Source organism: Paralichthys olivaceus, chromosome 2, assembly GCF_024713975.1.
Source record: "Paralichthys olivaceus isolate ysfri-2021 chromosome 2, ASM2471397v2, whole genome shotgun sequence".
In the NCBI taxonomy this organism is placed as follows: domain Eukaryota; kingdom Metazoa; phylum Chordata; class Actinopteri; order Pleuronectiformes; family Paralichthyidae; genus Paralichthys; species Paralichthys olivaceus.
The window spans coordinates 22,676,116-22,693,875 of NC_091094.1; the positions used below are offsets into that span (position 1 = coordinate 22,676,116).

The 17,760-nt window shown below is 40.4% G+C and overlaps 3 protein-coding genes across 5 annotated transcripts; 2 read left to right on the forward strand and 1 right to left on the reverse strand.

Moving 5' to 3' along the window:
- The first annotated feature begins 173 nt into the window (after positions 1 to 173).
- Positions 174 to 8,289, forward strand: tfe3b (transcription factor binding to IGHM enhancer 3b). Of its 2 annotated transcripts, none has more exons than XM_020086792.2 (9): positions 174 to 519; positions 2,472 to 2,697; positions 2,792 to 3,016; positions 3,516 to 3,611; positions 4,336 to 4,447; positions 4,542 to 4,598; positions 4,881 to 4,956; positions 5,100 to 5,265; positions 6,072 to 8,289. In XM_020086792.2, exons 2-9 carry the CDS (start codon positions 2,506 to 2,508, stop codon positions 6,528 to 6,530), a joined length of 1,383 nt encoding a protein of 460 aa, XP_019942351.1. In that variant the 5' UTR covers positions 174 to 519; positions 2,472 to 2,505; the 3' UTR covers positions 6,531 to 8,289. The 2 variants fall into 2 exon arrangements, with proteins under 2 accessions (XP_019942351.1, XP_019942352.1); XM_020086793.2 differs by having other exon boundaries at positions 5,118 to 5,265.
- LOC138405233 (uncharacterized) lies at positions 8,061 to 10,303 on the reverse strand. The gene is made up of 4 exons (XM_069512174.1): positions 10,239 to 10,303; positions 9,467 to 9,610; positions 8,698 to 8,925; positions 8,061 to 8,606 (listed from the first exon to the last, which is right to left on the reverse strand). Exons 2-4 carry the CDS (start codon positions 9,597 to 9,599, stop codon positions 8,320 to 8,322), a joined length of 648 nt encoding a protein of 215 aa, XP_069368275.1. The 5' UTR covers positions 9,600 to 9,610; positions 10,239 to 10,303; the 3' UTR covers positions 8,061 to 8,319.
- A 493-nt stretch (positions 10,304 to 10,796) lies between these two features.
- On the forward strand, positions 10,797 to 17,115 carry cxxc1b (CXXC finger protein 1b). Of its 2 annotated transcripts, none has more exons than XM_020086316.2 (14): positions 10,797 to 10,982; positions 11,694 to 11,809; positions 11,912 to 12,012; positions 12,111 to 12,247; positions 12,685 to 12,840; positions 13,420 to 13,566; positions 13,664 to 13,771; positions 13,885 to 14,063; positions 14,753 to 14,960; positions 15,357 to 15,467; positions 15,581 to 15,630; positions 15,711 to 15,807; positions 15,961 to 16,113; positions 16,725 to 17,115. In XM_020086316.2, the coding sequence occupies exons 1-14, from the start codon at positions 10,980 to 10,982 to the stop codon at positions 16,869 to 16,871; spliced, it is 1,713 nt and encodes a 570-aa protein (XP_019941875.1). In that variant the 5' UTR covers positions 10,797 to 10,979; the 3' UTR covers positions 16,872 to 17,115. The 2 variants fall into 2 exon arrangements, with proteins under 2 accessions (XP_019941875.1, XP_019941876.1); XM_020086317.2 differs by having other exon boundaries at positions 12,691 to 12,840.
- The last annotated feature ends 645 nt before the right edge of the window (positions 17,116 to 17,760 follow it).

Here is a 17,760-nt window from a genome sequence, read left to right on the forward strand (position 1 = left end):
ACAAATACCCAAACTGGACCAACGAAACACCTTTTGAAGGCCTCACAGGTTCTGTCATGTTTGGGAGGGGAGGTGAGGGGCATTCAGCTGCAACATGCAACTTCACCACTAGATGTCACTAAATTCTACACTCTGAAACTTTAAAGTAATCCTGAACATTTGGTTTGGTTGTGATGTTTTTACATGATCTGCCCCTGAGACATCTCCACCTGTCCGGACCTCTTTACAAAGCTCGTTCACGTGGGATCCCACCTGGTGTATTGTTGTCACTGTCATCTTGAAGTCTCAGCTGGAGCAGCAGTGATGGAGGCCGCTGTGAAAGAGCCGTGAAGTCACAGCTGTCAGGTTCCGGGTAACGTGGATGACCTCAGCCCGTCGGCCCGAGGTAAACAAGGCTGGAGGAGCTGCGGCTAGCGACCGTTCAAGAGCCTGTATTCACCGACTTATCGACATGGCAAAGAAAGCGGAGGACTTCCGGGATTCGTGGCTGTGATCACGTTAAACAAGTCTTCTATCACAGTACGTGTTTTTATCCTCTTTCTCGAGTCGCCTCGCTTGGTAGCATTAGCTTGAGGGGAGAACTAACGGATGCTAGCCAGTGAGCTTAACTGCAACTTCCTATTTCGACTTGGCTGTGTGGTGAGGATCCGTGGATACACATGCACTCTTCGACAGAAATGATCGGCCTCCCTGGTGGAAGGTGTTCGTGAAGCTGTCTCGGTGTGAAAGGCAGCTTTAGTGGTGTTGTGGGCGCCATTAGCAGCACAGAGCTGTCAAGTGAACTCCGCTAACTCATGGCGCTAGATTAGAGCTAGCTAAAAATAGAGATTACGAAAACAGCTAAACGCAGACCGGGCTAAACGCTGATTATACGTGATGGTAATGGTTCCCAAACCCACTAAAACCAGTCCAACGACTTCCCGGGAATCAAACGTGTGCAGGTTCGATGGCTGCGTGTTTTGTCAGAAGAGACAAGGACCACTTTTAACAAACCAGATCCATGGGAAGGAGCCATACTGAGAATATGCGCCATGTAAACACACATGCACAACATGTAACAACATGAATACTTGTAATCAAATGAAATCTGTGTCCATGCAGCCACTACAGGACCGTGTACAATAAAAACTCTCTGTTATCCCTGCGGTCTAATGCAGTGATATAGGTCTTTGCTTGTGAACAGGGCGACTAAAGGCAGACAATATGGATGCTGGTGTGTGGTAAGAGCTCGTGGTTAATATCCAGCTCATCTTTCAGAGGAAGAGGTTTGGAGCTGAAATTTGAAAAACTATCATTAGATCAAACATTAGATTAGAGTTTGTACAAAGTTCAGCAGTGCCCAAATTCCTGGAAAATCAGAAAAAGTAATTGAATTAAAAAAGAAAAAAGGATCAAGGCCTGAAGAAGTTATACAGTCATGTTACTGTATGTGATTCACTGCTATCTATGTAGATGTGTGTTATTTTCTTATGTTGACATGAGCTGTGGTTGTGAGGTCATTTATTATTGTACGCCATTCTAAGGTGCAAAATGAAACCAGGAAAATAAAAGTCTGGAAGTTCCACAGCAGCTTAACACATGTCGTCTTATACAGAGCGAGAGCTAAGTCAATTTATGAGTAATAGCAAGCCATTGCCCCCATTACCAGTTTTACCAGTTACCAGGATGATGTCGAGGAGGCTGGATGAGCTCACCTGCAGCTCAGTATCCGTATCAACAAGCAGGAATGCAGATCCGCAAATTAATACCAGGAAAGAAGGTGGACTGCTGTGATCAAAAGTCCAAAAATAAAAGTCAAACTACAAATGGAGTTCGCTGGATGCCCACCAGTGTTCAGTTATGCTACTCACCACTAACTCATCTGTATACTTCAGTGAACTACAGTTGAGGTTTGAAGGGGACGTCTTGACCATTGTGATAGCCAGTCTATTGGAGTTTCACAAGAGGAGATGGTGTGGAAAACCATTTTAAAATACAGGACGTTGAGACTGTGTCATGCTTTCAAAAGTATCAAATTCAGATAATAGCCATCAGAAAGAAGAGCATTTGAGACACTAATTCTGGAAGTGAGAACTTCCCCATAGCATCTCAATTTCCACAGCAAATATTACAATGTATTAAACTGGAACCTGATGCATTTGTGATTGTGTGATTTAAATGACATATGATATCTGTGTAGTAGCGTAATGTTACATTTCTCAAATTATTCTGCGAGTAAATTATCTCGGTGTGGTTCACTGAATATCAGATGTGTAAACAACGATGGCTATAGAAGTTTTTTGTTATATTCTAAAACAAATGCAGTTGTTGACATTTTTGTTGAAACCAATGGTATAAGGGACCTCTCTATAGCTCCCAATAACCTCAGCATTAGAATACTACAGATAAATGATAGAGTTCATGACATACTGTGAATTAGTTGTATTATCAACTGTATCTAAAATTATTCTTTGTTCTATTTTTTTCTCCAGCTCCATCCTTAGATCTGGAACGTTCTCCTTAGCCATGTCATCACGTGTGTTGCTGCGGCAGCAGCTAATGCGAGAACAAGCCCAGGAGCAGGAGAGACGCGAGGCCCAGCAGCAGGCCTCTGCCTCTCAGCTCCGGGCCTCCGACTGCACTCCAGCCATCTCTGTCACACTTCCCCCAAATGCTGCCCGTCCCCCTCCAGCACAGGTGCCAGTGGAGGTGCTAAAGGTAAGCATGTTTGTATGTTCATCACCCAGTTCTTTATTTTGTGAAGTCTGATTATGTCGGAACATCTGTCCTTAATAACTGTTCAAATGATCAGGTGCAGACCCATTTGGAGAACCCCACCAAGTACCACATCCAGCAAGCACAGAGGCAGCAGGTGAAGCAGTACCTCTCCACCACCCTGGGTAACAATGCAGTTACTCAGACCCTGGGGTTGTCCCCTGTGCCACAGTCCAGCTCTGCTCCTGAAGTTGCCCCAATGGCCAGCAGTGCCCCCAACAGTCCCATGGCTTTGCTCAACATCGGATCCAACAAGGAGGAAGTAAGAAGATTCCTGAACATTGGTTTTAGTTCTTGTGTGTGGCTTTGGCTTTCTCCCACAGCAGATTACACAACCTTGTCAAAAGTTGCGTTTCTGCAAAATGACAGTGGTTATTTTTTAAGGCTTCTGCTCACTTCTTGCTAAATTGCTTTTTGTTTGTTTGCAGTGATATGCCCAAAAGTCCCACTGTAATGATGCATGCCTTTTTTCATCATACCCTTGTTGACCTGTTGTCACAATAAGATGTTAAATACTGCACCCACTGTTTAACCATGAAAGTCCTCCTCCTGCATGCTTTCCTGCCTTTGAAACAGGCCCCCTCAGAGCTGTTACATTGGTTTAAATCTGAAGTGTTGGTATTCAAGCTTCAATTCAGACTGTTTAAGGTTACAAAGTGTACTATTCACATACATGTAATGTTGATTACTTTAACACATTTAACCCTTAGGGCTTTACTTCCTTTTGACCATCTGTTTTTTCTCTCATCTGCTTTATCTAGATTGACGATGTGATCGACGACATCATTAGTCTTGAATCCAGTTTTAATGACGACATCATTACGTTGATTGACTCAGGTCTTCAGTTGCCTAGCACGGTATGCAGAACAATGTACTTCCTCTTTTAAGTTCCCTCTGGAGTTCACATCTTCTTCTGTAACTCTACAATGACAGAATAGCACTGTCGATTTCAGGCGGCTCTGTCGCATTAACTTTTTAGACCCAGAGTGTTTTTTTTTTTTCTGTGTGGAATTCTGAAGTCGTCGGAGCAAATATACACTTTTGGCACTCAGATACTATTCGTCACAGAAGTGCTGCCTGGGCGGGGTAAAGGCAGAGAACACAAGACGGGAGGAGCGAGACAAAGTGGATTGTGCTCATAGAAAAGTGCACGGTAAAGCTGCCAGGTTAACAGCAGATTTTTCTGATAAGAAAGGGCTTGCCAAATTTTTTTTTTACTGTGAAACGTAAAATGAGGATTATGGTGATGCTCTTGGAGGAAAAGAAAAAGAAGCAAATTGAGGTAAAAATGTTCCGTGACCTTTGAAATAGCACTGGGTGTTGTTGTTTGGCTGTAATATGTAGGAATTTATTGCATTTTTTAGTTTTAAAATGTAAGATTTTGTTTTTTGTGCCTCGGCTGACTTCTAATCACATAGTAGCATTTGCTTGATGCCTCATAAATCAGTTTTGATTCTGTAATGAGGAACTGGCAGCTCTGAACAATTCAAGAGAAATAGGGAGGACATCCTTTTTTAACATGCTTCTAGTTTCATGTCATTAAGTGACCAGATATAATGTTTTAATGTGTATTTTCTGAAGCTCCCAGGAAATCTGTTGGATGTGTACCATAGCCCTGGAATGGCTGCACCCACTCTCACGGTCAGCAACTCCTGCCCTGCTGATCTTCCAAAAATTAAAAGGGAAATAACAGGTTCGGTAGCATACTTTCACAACCATACTGTATTTTTGTGTGTGAAACATTTGATTACATTTCATGGTATGAAACACTCGATTTTGTCTTTTAGATGCAGATACCAAAGCACTAATGAAAGAAAGGCAGAAGAAGGACAACCATAACCTCAGTAAGTCAAGCTTTACCAAACATAGTTTAGATCACTATCTATGCAACAGCAGGAAGTTATACAGTTGGAACATGAGTGACATGCAGTGCTGGAACGTTACAAACATTCTGATTATGTTTTTGCTTTTTGGTTAAACTCCAGGATTATTCATCTGATCTCTTTGTTTGCTCATGTCCATGTTTAACAAATATCAGAGTCTTGCATAGTAACAACTGATTGTCTGAGGTAAAATTGCGTGTCATTGCTTTCCCTCTCTGTCGACTCATTCTAACTTATCTACAGTCGAGCGGAGGCGCAGATTCAACATCAACGACCGTATAAAGGAGCTGGGGACGCTTATACCCAAGTCAAATGACCCGTAAGTTGTATGTGTTTTTTCAGGACACTCGTTTTCTTCATTTAAAATAGATGAAGTTGTAGTGTTTGAAATTCAGTTTTGAATCCCTACAACTGTTGTGTATTTATAAAAAGTAATCAGGTTTTCTCTCCTGGTCTTTACTGATATGGCAATGACGACAGAGAGATGCGTTGGAATAAAGGCACCATCCTGAAGGCCTCTGTGGACTACATCAGGAAGTTGCAGAAGGAGCAGCAGAGAGCCAAGGACACTGAGATGCGACAGAAAAAGCTGGAGCAAGCAAACCACAGTCTGATGTTACGCATCCAGGTCAGTAGTTATTGGTCAGCTGTGTTTCATGTCCAAGAAATACAAAAGCTATGAATTTGCCTAACTAGGTTTGAAAGATAATTTGGCTGGATTCCTTAAAGTTTTGATGTGTGGCCTTTTGAACTGAGATACACATGAACACCACAAGCACAGGTGAAACAAATTTTTTCATACTCCAGAGACGATATAGCAAATGTGTGGAGGGAACCTGCACTCTGTTGCAAAGAAATGTTCTACCTAGTCATTATAGCTACAGTTAGCTTGCTTCTAAACCTGCCTCAGTGCAGACTTCATGTGCTGTGATCCCTAAAATATCTTAACCGCTCATGATTTTAGGACATTTTTAAGTACATCTCATGTATTTGTGGCTTTACCTGCAGGTGTAATGGTGTCAGATGCTAATTAGAAGGGTACACAGCGAGCACATCCTTCTGCCAAGGCTAACGCCCATCTCGGCATGTTAAAGGAAGTGAAAAAATATTCCGGGATTCAACAGACAAACAAACGGCAATGAAAACATAATGAAAGGGGCTGGATGAGAGTCATGTCATGTACATATGGACAGTTGTTGTGCCACTAAAGGATGCATTGAAAGATTCATTCATTAAAATGTTCAATAATATGTTTTAGTGGTAGGGCCAGATTGCTGTAAAGATTCAACTCTCATTGTTTTGTGCAGCTTTAATCAATCCTGTTTGCAAAAAAAAGAAAAGTACCTTTAATATCATGCATTTTGTAGGAAAAATGACTTTTAACATGCAAAAGGAGACTGCATCTGAATGTGAATGTGCTGCTGTTCCTTTCAGGAACTGGAAATGCAGGCAAGGCTCCATGGCCTCTCCAATTCCACCAGCATCTCCTCTGGTCTGGGCTCCGACCCCTCTCTGCTCCAGCAGCAGCCGGTCCCACAGATTGGCCAGTGTCTGCCTCTCAATGCAGGAGTAGCGTCCTCTCAGAACCTCCTCAGTCTAGGGGGCATTGGACAGCCTCTGCCTGCCTCCTTCCTGTCCCCGCCCTCCTCGGACTCTCCTGCAGGAGTCACCTTGAGCAGCCCCTTGGACATTGGCAGCCTGAGCTTCGCCGAGCTGGACGACCCCTCAGGCTCAGCGCTCTACCCTGACGTGGGCTTGGGAGACATTCTTATGGACGACGGCTGCACCCTGTCTCCAGATAGGTTGGGGGACCCACTCTTCTCCCCTTTGTCACCAGGTGCCTCTAAAACCAGCAGTCGCAGGAGCAGCCTTGAAATGGACGAGGACTTGTGATGAGCCCTGTGTAGCGGTGAGACTTTCTTCTGGGACAAGAATGTCAGGAAGTGCAGTCTATCTTAAAACAACCGTGAGTCTGTTTGTAGAACTATAGAATTGAATTTAGAAAATCCAGAATAGCTAACATATAGATCAAAAGTAACATCAGGAGAAAGTAACTTCTTGTTGAATCTTTTTTCTTTGCTATACCGACCGAATTATTCTTGTTCATATTTGGAGCAGGTCAGATAATTATTTCTAGATTTGTAAATGCAATCTTATGAAATGGAATATTGTATATAGAATAAGGCATGGACTTAGCATTAAGAAAGGATAGATTATTAAATATTTTTTAAGATTTTCCTCTGAGATTGAACAGGGATATAGAGTTTGCTTGAATTTATTACAGCACATGCTCATTTATAGGGAAGAAAGCTGTGAGGTTTCTTTTTCATGACAATAATGGCATAACAAACTTATTAAGAAATGCCAACACACAATATATGTCTTTATTTTTATTTTTTAACTGACTGGAATCAGGGTTTGTTAATAGCAGTCGCACACTCATCAATGTTGGGTTGTTTCACCAGCAGCTTCAGAAGGGATCTTTGTAAAATGGATTGGCACATTGTGAAATATTTACGGCATATTGTATATAAGAATATTTTATTTTGAGCAATTTTATTGCACCTTATTGTATGGCAGTCTATGCATTTTATGAGAGCTTTTTGTCTGTATGTATTCCTTTTACATACAGTGGACAGCTCATGTATCTGTACTCAACATGAAGAGCAGTGGAGAATCATTTGCTGCTGCAGCTAGTTAGCCAAAGCAGGACTTCTTCCAGAGTAGCTACGGATTACATTTCAGCGTTTTATTTTTTACATATATCCACTCAGTCAGTGGAAATGCAAGACAGTGCAGAACAATTTTATCCTTTTACAATAGTACTGTAGTTCATGACATGTTTTTTTTGATACCTGAATAATAGTTTGATGAGTAGTTTCTCCTGACTAATATCTGTGTTGTCAGTAATGGTTTGTCTAAATTAACCTTGATGGTCACCAAATTATTTTAACCTGTTTGCATGTTCAACCAAGATTGTGGCTTTTTTTTGATGATCAAAATCGATATGTCTGTTAATTGATCACAGTAGTATGAATTCAGAGGCATTGACCTTCTTTTAAACCAACCACTAGTCTCACTGATGTAACAATAAGGTATAACTGTTTTTTGTGTCAAAACCTGCAATGCAATTATTATTCTATGAAATTGCCACAAATGTAACAAAGGCATCTAATGTGTCAGATGCTTTAACACAACTTTATGAACGTTTGAGAAATTACCTGCATATGTGTAGTTGTTGGGTTTGTCTTTTTAACACTGATGTACTGTATTTTATTTCCAGCACAACCTCCCAAGTTTATGACACAGTTACATTTTGAACTATTCTTTGAGCTGTGGTAAAACCAGAACACATTACAAATCATAATACTCTAGATCATAGTGCTGAGTGACATCGATTGGCGTTAAGGTGACTTTAAGGAGTTGCTCTGTTACGCTAATTATGTCGTTCCCAGTCCCATAAGGTCAAGTATCTATGGTCAGCTATTTCAACTTATTCTTAATCACTCTCCATAATATTAACCATTTCTTACCCTGACGTATGTTTGAGTGCTAACACTGACTGTTAACCATAAATGTAACATTTGTGTCTTGCCCCTACAAGTTGGCTTTCAGAAGATTTTAACAAATAAATGATTCTCATTGGTCCATACTGGATGTGGTCTTTTTTTCACGGACGTTGTCAGTGGTAGAGCATTTGAGAGATTTCCATCGAGAGGTCCAGACACTCTGTTGCCTGGAGGCAGATTTCAGAGATTGGGCATTCGCAGAGGAAACAGCGAACGCCCAGACAGCTGCAGAGGTCGCAGTGGTGGGTGACGTCCAGGAGAGGCTGTAGGGTGGCGGGCCCGCAGCCACACAGATATGAACACAACGACCAGACACACTCGCTGCACCCTCTCACAGTGGCCAACAGGCAGTCCAGTGGGTGGCAGAAGAGGCACGCCAGGAGGATAGCAGCACAGAGGTCTCACATAGGGCAGAGAGTGAGAAAGAAAAGAGGTTAGAGGAAGAAAAACCTTTCAAGAAGCAACGAGATGACACAGTTCAGGGTCCTTACCCTCTTCTTCTGGCACAGTGTGGACATTTGTGGTCTTGAGATGTTCTTGACTCCTCATCGATGTGAACACATGATCCTCATATACAGAGCAGCCCTCCACGGAGGGTGGCAGCAGGGCACAAAGAGGCTTTGGCTGCTCTTTCTCTACAAAGCTGGGGCTACAGATGGGCACCTCCCTGGACAGTCCACCTTTCGGCTTATCGTGCAAGTTTGAGTCTACAGGGTTTTCTGCAGCAGACATAAACAAAATCAATGAATCATTAGGAAATCTGCCTTGTAAAAATCATGTGGTGGAAATAAATTATCCTAAGTATGCGCTTATGTTTTTTCACTTGATTATTACCTGTTTCAAGCTGATTAATAAAAGACTTCATTATACATGAAAGGGAAATATTGTAGTTTTTACTCCACTACAATTCTGACAGCTGCAGTTAAGATCGAGGTACATAGAAATTACATCACTTTTTTAAAAAGAAAATACACTCTTATAAGAAACGTATAAACATTATTAATAAAGCTTCATTCCAATGTTACAATGTGCTTAACAACAAGTACATTTCAAATTTAAATTAAATTAATGCAAATAAAAAAAGAGGATTTAGGTTTCTATGGAATATAATGGATTAAGGTACTTCTTGTTTTATTTGTATTTAAAGAGAAGACCCTCAGTGGACTCTGAAAACAAGAGACTTCAGTCAAAGCTTCTGTACAGTAAGAATAAAAAGGACCAACAGTGAAACTGCTGCCCAGCACTCACAGTATCTCTCACCTGCAGAGACGCAGTCAGCTTTAATGTGTGCCTGTAAATCGGTGGGTTTGGACTCATGGAGCTGTAGTTTGTCAACACCCCCATCCTCCACTTTTTCATTTACATCTGCACAATTCAGTTTGTCATCCATCATGGCATCATATACTTCAGGACAGAAAGAAACACAATCACTGACAAGACATGAATCGTTGATTTTTATGTTTTGTTTTCAAACAGAAATAATTCACTCATAATGTGATGTATAAGTAAAAGAACAAGTTAATTATTCTGTGAACCACAGAACCAGAGTCAGATTCATAGCTGGGGTTTTATTGCTGTTTGTGATGAGTGGACAACTTAGAAATTGCAGGGAAGTTAATCTATTATTGATCTCCATTTTGGAAACATTAACAGTGATGAAACTTGGCACACAGCTATCCTGACAGTTATATGAGAATGTGAGATTTTGCTTTCATTAATTATTCATGTCTTGAAGCAATACTTACCTTCCAGTGACAGATTGTTTTATGAGCCCTTAAAGAGGAGGAACACATGTAGTTCATCTATCATAAGTATTTGATTACATTTTAGTATTTAATATTTGTCATTAATTAACACATTGATTTTGTATACTATAATTATTATAGGTCATAAAAGAATAAAAGAGTATAATGAAAGTTAAATGAGTCAAACCAGATGTATTTACATGTAATGTACAGAAATCCAGAAAGTCTGCTCTGTCAATGTGTAGTTATGCACAGTAGGAGGTGGGTAAGAAATATATTGTACTTACTTTAGGTGAAGTAGGTGATGCAGCATGCAGCCTTAATCACAACACATCCTTTCTGTGCAACAGTGGAGCTGCAACAGCCTCTCTCTCTCTCTCTCTCTCTCTCTCTCTCTCTCTCTCTCTCTCTCTCCCATCCCACCCCCCCTTTCTTTGTTGAATGGTCCCACATTAAACTCAAATTCAAACACAATATAAGATATTAATCAAAACAAACAAATAAATAATAATAAAAAATATACAATTATTATGGTGAATAATGAAATAGATTTGATAGCACTCACAGCCCAGTTCCTTTACGCACAGTTAGACTGCAACACAGCTAAACCTAAATTGTGTCCTAAATCTAATAGTGAATAATGGTTTTATTTAATTGATTCTTCTTCTTCTTCTTCTTCTTCTTCTTCTTATTATTATTATTATTATTATTATTATTATTATTATTATTCCAGGTGGAACCATAGACTGGGTGGAACGGAATGGAAACGTAATTTGATACAAATCCAGCAGGTGGCGAAAGATGTAAAGTTGGGAGCTACTTTTTCAGAGAAGAAGAACACTGACCAATCACCAGTGACATTTGAACGAACAGCAACGAGTTTACCCGATTGTGAACGAAGCCACATCCGGTGTCAGCCTCCTTAGCATACTATTAGCTGCCGAGCTAACATCTTGTGGGTTTTTTGTTATTTATGTTGCCTGTTTTATTTTATTTGTAGTGCGATCACAAGTGTAAGGTTCAACACCATGGTAAGTATTTGCAACATATGCATTTAGCTCTCGTTTAGGCTAGGTAGGCTCATTTAGTTTGGGCACCAATACATTACACGGCCTAAACTTCACATCCGACGGGAGCTTGTTTTGATCAGACCTCAGTTTCATTGTTTATATTGAAGCCCTCTTGAAGAAGAATTTAAAAATACAAATTGTCTTTGACAGTTTTGTGTGTAGTTTGTGTAGCAACGCTAGTTAGCCCACACATGTTCTCTGTGAATTGTAATCTGGCTGATGCTAATTGACTAACAACTATTGAAGCTAGCTTTAGCACGTTTAGTGACGTTATGTTTGTGTGTAAACAAAGCGACGAAAGTACACGTTGTTTGACTCTAACCTCGGGTGTTTACCAGCTGCTAATACTTCAACTGTGTCTGTATTTCATCACATCGAGTTATCTTTCCAGGCTGCACTAGCTAATGATAGAGCTCACAGTAACAAACACTAACTTCAGTATAATGGAATATGCAAACTTGTCTGATAACAAGTGTTTACAGTTTAGTACACTGCACTGTGTTACCAGTGTAGGAACAATCTACAGTTATTAAGATGATACATTTGTGCCTAGTTTGTAATCACATCAGACATACACACAATTTATTCTGCTGTATCCTGCATCGGCGATTATTTCTGTTAGCTAAACCTCCATCTGTTTTGATGTGGTTTATCTTGTCTTCTGCTTTCCAGGACAGTGAAATGTCAGACAACGACCCTATGCCAGGGCCTGAGACCAGTAGTATGGAGGGAGAGAATGCACCACTTTACTGTATCTGCCGGAAACCTGACATCAACTGCTTCATGATGTACGTTCACAACACCTCTGCTCTAGTGTCTATCAGTGGATTATTGTTTATAGATACAGTGATGCACAAAGCTGATTTTTTTGTTTTTACTTCTACTGACAGTGGTTGTGATAACTGCAATGAATGGTTCCACGGCCACTGCATTAACATCACAGAGAAGAAGGCAAAGGCAATCCGGGAATGGTACTGCATAAAATGCAGAGGTGATGAAAATGTCTTCTTTTATCACACACTTGAGAAGTGTTATATATCTCAAACAATGTCAATGAATAAGACTTTTTGTTACTCTCCCTGTTTGCAGATAAAAACTCTTTGTTGGAAATAAAGTACAGATCAAAGAAAAGCAAGGATAGGGATTCTGAGCCTGACAGATCTGAAAGGGTTTACAGCAGCCCCGGCACCCCTGACTATAGGAGTGAGAGGAGGCGTGGATCAAAAGTAAGATGTTGAGATAACGTCCATGATCTGAATTGCGTTCTTTCTTTACAGTTTTGAAACTTACTTTTGAGAATATACAGACTTGACTCAGCCCACGGACTTATGTATACTGTATACTGATTTTAATGATAACTATGATATTTGAAGAATAATGTATTGATATCAGGTTAACAATTCATGTCTGATAATTTCATGCAGATCCTCTAGAACCTTCAATAGTGTTTCTGTTGGTCTTGAAGTTAATTAAATTGCTCAAAATAGAAAATAGTAGGTATAAGTCTTTTGCAGTTTTTTTTGTGTATTAATACTTATATATAATAATTCCTAATGTAGTCTCACTATTTACAGCGCTACTCATTTTTCAGCATTGTGTGAATGTGTAAATATATGTCCTAAAAAGCAGGGGCTCGAAATGTTAATTCTTGATTTTTTTTGAGGTGAAGCGTTCAGTTCGAATGTGTGGGGAATGTGAGCCCTGCAGACGGACTGAGGACTGTACCCAGTGTGACTTCTGTAAGGACATGAAGAAGTTCGGAGGCCCGAACAAAATCAGACAGAAGTGCAGGTTTAGGCAATGTGAGGTCCGAGCCAGGGTGAGTGACTTTATCTTCGTCTTGTTTTGCTTCAATGAACGCAATATCTGAGGAGTGAATTTCTTATAATATGGCACCAATATTAGACTCCATTATGAACTGATGAGAATTTTAGCGAACAAGGGTCAAGGCCAGTCAAACCACATTTTTCTGAAGGCTACCACAGGTTCTCTCTCATGTTTTGAAGGGGAGGGTAAGGTGAGGGGTATTCAGCTGCAACATGACACTTCACCGCTAAATTCTACACACTGAACCTTTAATACCCTTTCTAATAAATTACTCCAAAGTCATTACTACGTTTTGGAGGCTGGACAGAAATAGATGTTTAATGCAAAGTCACTGTGTGGCTGAGGCATACAATCATGAGATGATAGTTCTATTTAAATTAGATTATATCACATGCTAATAATGAATCATTCACATCAGGTACCAGTTCAGAAGAATATCTATGTCCATAATGTCTATAAATCTGAAAGCAATCCTAGAGTCCATTAGTGCTCACTGATCTCTGATGTATTTATGCACTCCCTTGTGGCTGTGTCAGAAAATGTACAACCTGTTGCTTTTGGTTTTATACAGAAAATGCTGCGTGTGAAGGATGAGGAATTCTCTTTGCGGGAAAGGAGGGAAAATTCCCACCACAGAAGGAGACGGTACTCTGACGACTACGACAGCGAGGCAGAGCTGTACCAGCAGTACAAGTCAGCAGGACTTGACGACAACATGGTAGCAGAGCAGCTGACATGATATTGTTGCATATCTTAATCTGCATAAAACCTTAATCAAGAACTGAATGTTGAGTGGCTGCTCTCCTCTCACCCAGGCATGGGGCACTGATGACGATGATGAGCCACCATTCAGTCCTGTCATGCGAAAGAAAGCAGTGAAGGTGAAACACGTCAAGAGACGAGAAAAGAAGTTAGACAAAAAAGTAAGACTTGATACCTCTTGTACATTCAATTCTGTCAGACGGTGAACAACGTAAATTGTAGTAACACATCTGGTAACATCTGGTCTACTACCTGTTTTCTTGAATCTAACCAGAAGGAGTCCCGTCGCCACAAACAGAAGCAGAAGCACAAAGACAGAACCAGGCACAGTGAGAAGGGGGATTTACGGGATAGCGGAGGGCAACGTCAGTGTCTTGGACCATCCTGTGTGGAGGCAGCAAGACCCAGCTCCAAATACTGCTCTGAGGAATGTGGCATGAAATTAGCTGCCAAGTAAGAGCGCTCACTCTCTAACTTTTTTTTACCTGGGGAACCATTAGCCTACACACTGAATTTAAGGTACAGCTTAGAACAACCAATATATGTTGTGAATTGAAATAAAGGTTGTTTAATACTGACCCAGTAAATGGAGGCGTTTTCATACCTCTGCTTAGAATGAAGCAAATGGTCCAAATCCTTTTGGTTTAACTATTATCAGTTGTTTGTGTTCAAATGACTGTACTACTGCTCCACCTAGTGTTAGAAGTTTTAAATGTGATACTGAGTTCAATTTTTTTCTGATTTAATCAAATCAATCCTCATTTAAATAATCTGATATCAATTACTACAACCCAGAGATCTATATTTTTATATACAGTAAATTGCAGAGTCTAAAGGCAGTGCTTGTTTGCAAAGTTAGAATATAAAGTCATTGAGGAGCTGGACAAAATACAAAGCCCAACATGTGATGTGGACAAATATTTCAGGGAATCAGATTTGACCTGATTAAGGAAATCAGCATTAATATCCAGTCCTATTTAAATGCTGATAAATGCTGCAGTAGTTGATTAACTGTATTTTCTGATCGGTCAGTATTACATTAGGTGTTGTTGGGAACCTACAAAGTGTAATCAGAACTGCTAATTTAGTTTTTTTATTTTGACTTTGCACTGAAGTTGATTAATCTGCTTTTTGATCGACAGCCGGATTTATGAGATCCTCCCTCAGCGTATCCAGCAGTGGCAGCAGAGTCCCTGCATTGCCGAGGAGCATGGGAAGAAGCAGCTGGAGCGCATCCGCCGGGAGCAGCAGAACGCTCGGCTGCGCCTCACCGATATGGAGCGCCGCTTCCACGAACTGGAGGGGATCATTGCCAAGGCCAAGCAGCAGGCGGTCCAGCAGGACGAGGAGGTGAGCTGGCAGCAGCCTGCACTCTGCACCTTTTACTAGAACAGATTACTTTTTAGAGCCTGACCGAGTTTTGGGGGCCTATACTGATATTATCTGCCACAAGGTGCTAACATGTTATAGTTATGTGCATATTTTGTTCATAATGTGTATAATATTCTATTGACTGACAAAAATAATGATTTGATAGATGCAGTTATACTGGGATATGTGTGATACAATTTATGACGCTGTGAAAACCTCATAGGTGCAACACTAGTCTGTTGAAACAGCTTCGTCCCTCTGGTGAAAGTGAAGACGAGCTTTGAAACTGCAGTCTCAGACATTTCTGTTTGTTTGATGCTGCAGAAAGAGAACAGAGGTGACACTGTAATGACATTGTTCTCTCTCCTGTTGCAGGTGAATGAAGGTGATAGTGAGGACACAGATCTGCAGATTTTCTGTGTGTCCTGTAGTCATCCCATCAACCCAAAGGTGGCACTGAAACATATGGAGAGATGTTATGCAAAGGTGATTATTTCTTTAATTTGTGTTTTTTTGCCTCTCAGCATCTCATATAAGCACAATCAAAAGAATATTGACTACTGATGACAGTTTTCTTCCCCTCATTAATATGTTGACAGTATGAGAGTCAGACCTCCTTTGGCTCCATGTACCCTACAAGAATAGAAGGGTGAGAAAAAAGAAATACACTCAGTGCTTTAGCAAATTTTCCTGATTCACTTAATTTACCAGCTATTTCTTTTTCTACAGAGCAACCAGACTCTTCTGTGATGTGTACAATCCCCAGAGCAAAACGTATTGTAAGAGGCTTCAGGTTTTGTGTCCAGAACATTCCAGAGATCCCAAGGTCAGTGAACTCCTCTAAACTTTAGTATAATTTCTACTACTCACTAAACCTACCAACTAAAACGTGAAAATATTGAGAGTAAAAGCGTTTAACTTTTAGTAGGGTAGAGTTTCCCATTTTACATTTGATGTTTCTCTCTCCTGCTGTGCCCAGATCCAAGTAGATGAGGTGTGTGGATGTCCTCTGGTGAAGAACGTGTTTGCACTGACAGGAGAATATTGTAGAGTCCCCAAAAGGAAATGCAACAGACATTACAACTGGGAAAAGCTGAGGAGAGCTGAGGTGGACTTGGAGCGAGTCAGGGTGGTAAGTCGACCTTCACGAACGATGCTTTGATCCAAAGGCTCAGAACTTTTCTGTAGATTTTCAATCATAAAGGACTCTAGGCCTCGACCAACAATGAGTGAAGTGATAAATATCTGACTTGCTGGTGCTAACCATAGACTGTACATAAAAATGGAAGACTCATCCTGTATATTACTGCTGTCATCTTGCGCGTAAGTTTTCATTTGGAGCCAGAGTCGGCACAGTAGGGATCGTGGTGCGGAGCCGCAGTATTGAGGTCCTGTTGATACATGCGTTGGACAATCGTTAGCCAGTCTCAGATGTCAATCATGATGTTTTACCCAGTTATATATCATCAAATATATAATTAAAATGAAACCTGTTAGAAAAATGAACACGTGGACAAAACATCTGTCAGACAAGAACTACTGTAAATGACAAAAAACATCTTTGACATTTTATTCTGGCACATGTCCAATCAAATTACATTGAGGAGGCAGGATATATGACCTATACTGCAGCCAGCTACCAGAGGATGATTGAGATACTTTGGCTTCGCTTTTGGGAGCTGTCATATCATCCATCTTTGCTAACTCATCCTCAGCTTTAACCTGTGCTTTTGTTCTCCACAGTGGTACAAGTTGGACGAGCTCTTCGAACAGGAGCGTAACGTCAGGACTGCTATGACCAACAGAGCTGGTCTGCTCGCTCTGATGCTGCATCAGACTATTCAACACGACCCCTCGACAACTGATCTCCGTAGCAACAAGGATAGGTAGTCGAACTAGACCCTATCTGTGGATCACTTTACACAATATGAGATTTATGTGTAAAGGATTAATCTTGTAGAGCAATGACCATCGTTTTGATGAAAACTGGTTTTCTAACTAGATAATTATTTTAAAATCTTTGTATATTAATTAATTTTAAGTGGTAAATGGATATATATTTTCCTGACTGATACTGTTGATTGAAAACTGCTGTTTTTGGTATGAACACCCTGAATAAACACAGTGAACTTGCTCCACGTGAGGTTTGTGTTAATGATATAAACGTTATTTGTTCTATTGTTTCAGTTGGTCTTTGCACCAACAATATGCACAAAATTCCATAATTTTAACTATTATAAATTTGCCTGAAACTAAACCAATTATATGTTCTTTTCTGTGAACTGACATTGACCCTGATTATTTTTAATGGTATCTTTTAAATAGCCCTGAAGGCAGCACAGTTAAAGGACCAGGCTTTGGGATGTAGTTGCATTGTAGTTGCATCATTTCCCCCAAGCCTCTAAGAGTGCAGTAGATCCTGGGGTGTCCTTCAGGTAATGTGAAAATGTGAAAGGCCATCTCTTAAGAGGCTTGTGTTTGGTTTGTCCATTCTTGGCTACTGTAGAAACATGGTGGTACAACATGGTGGACACTGTGGAAAGGGACACGATCCACAAAATCAGTTGGAAGGGTATATTCTAAGCTCATGAAATCAAAATCATTCTTAGGTTCAGACCAACAAAAATAAATATGAATTTCATACTGCCTGAAGATGCAACAAAAACCACACTGGTCCTTTAAATGACAAAAAGGCCAATTCAATTTCACTTATAACACAATTCAACATCAGTTGACTGACAGCGCCCTCTTCAGCCACAAACGATGAATGATTCTGTTG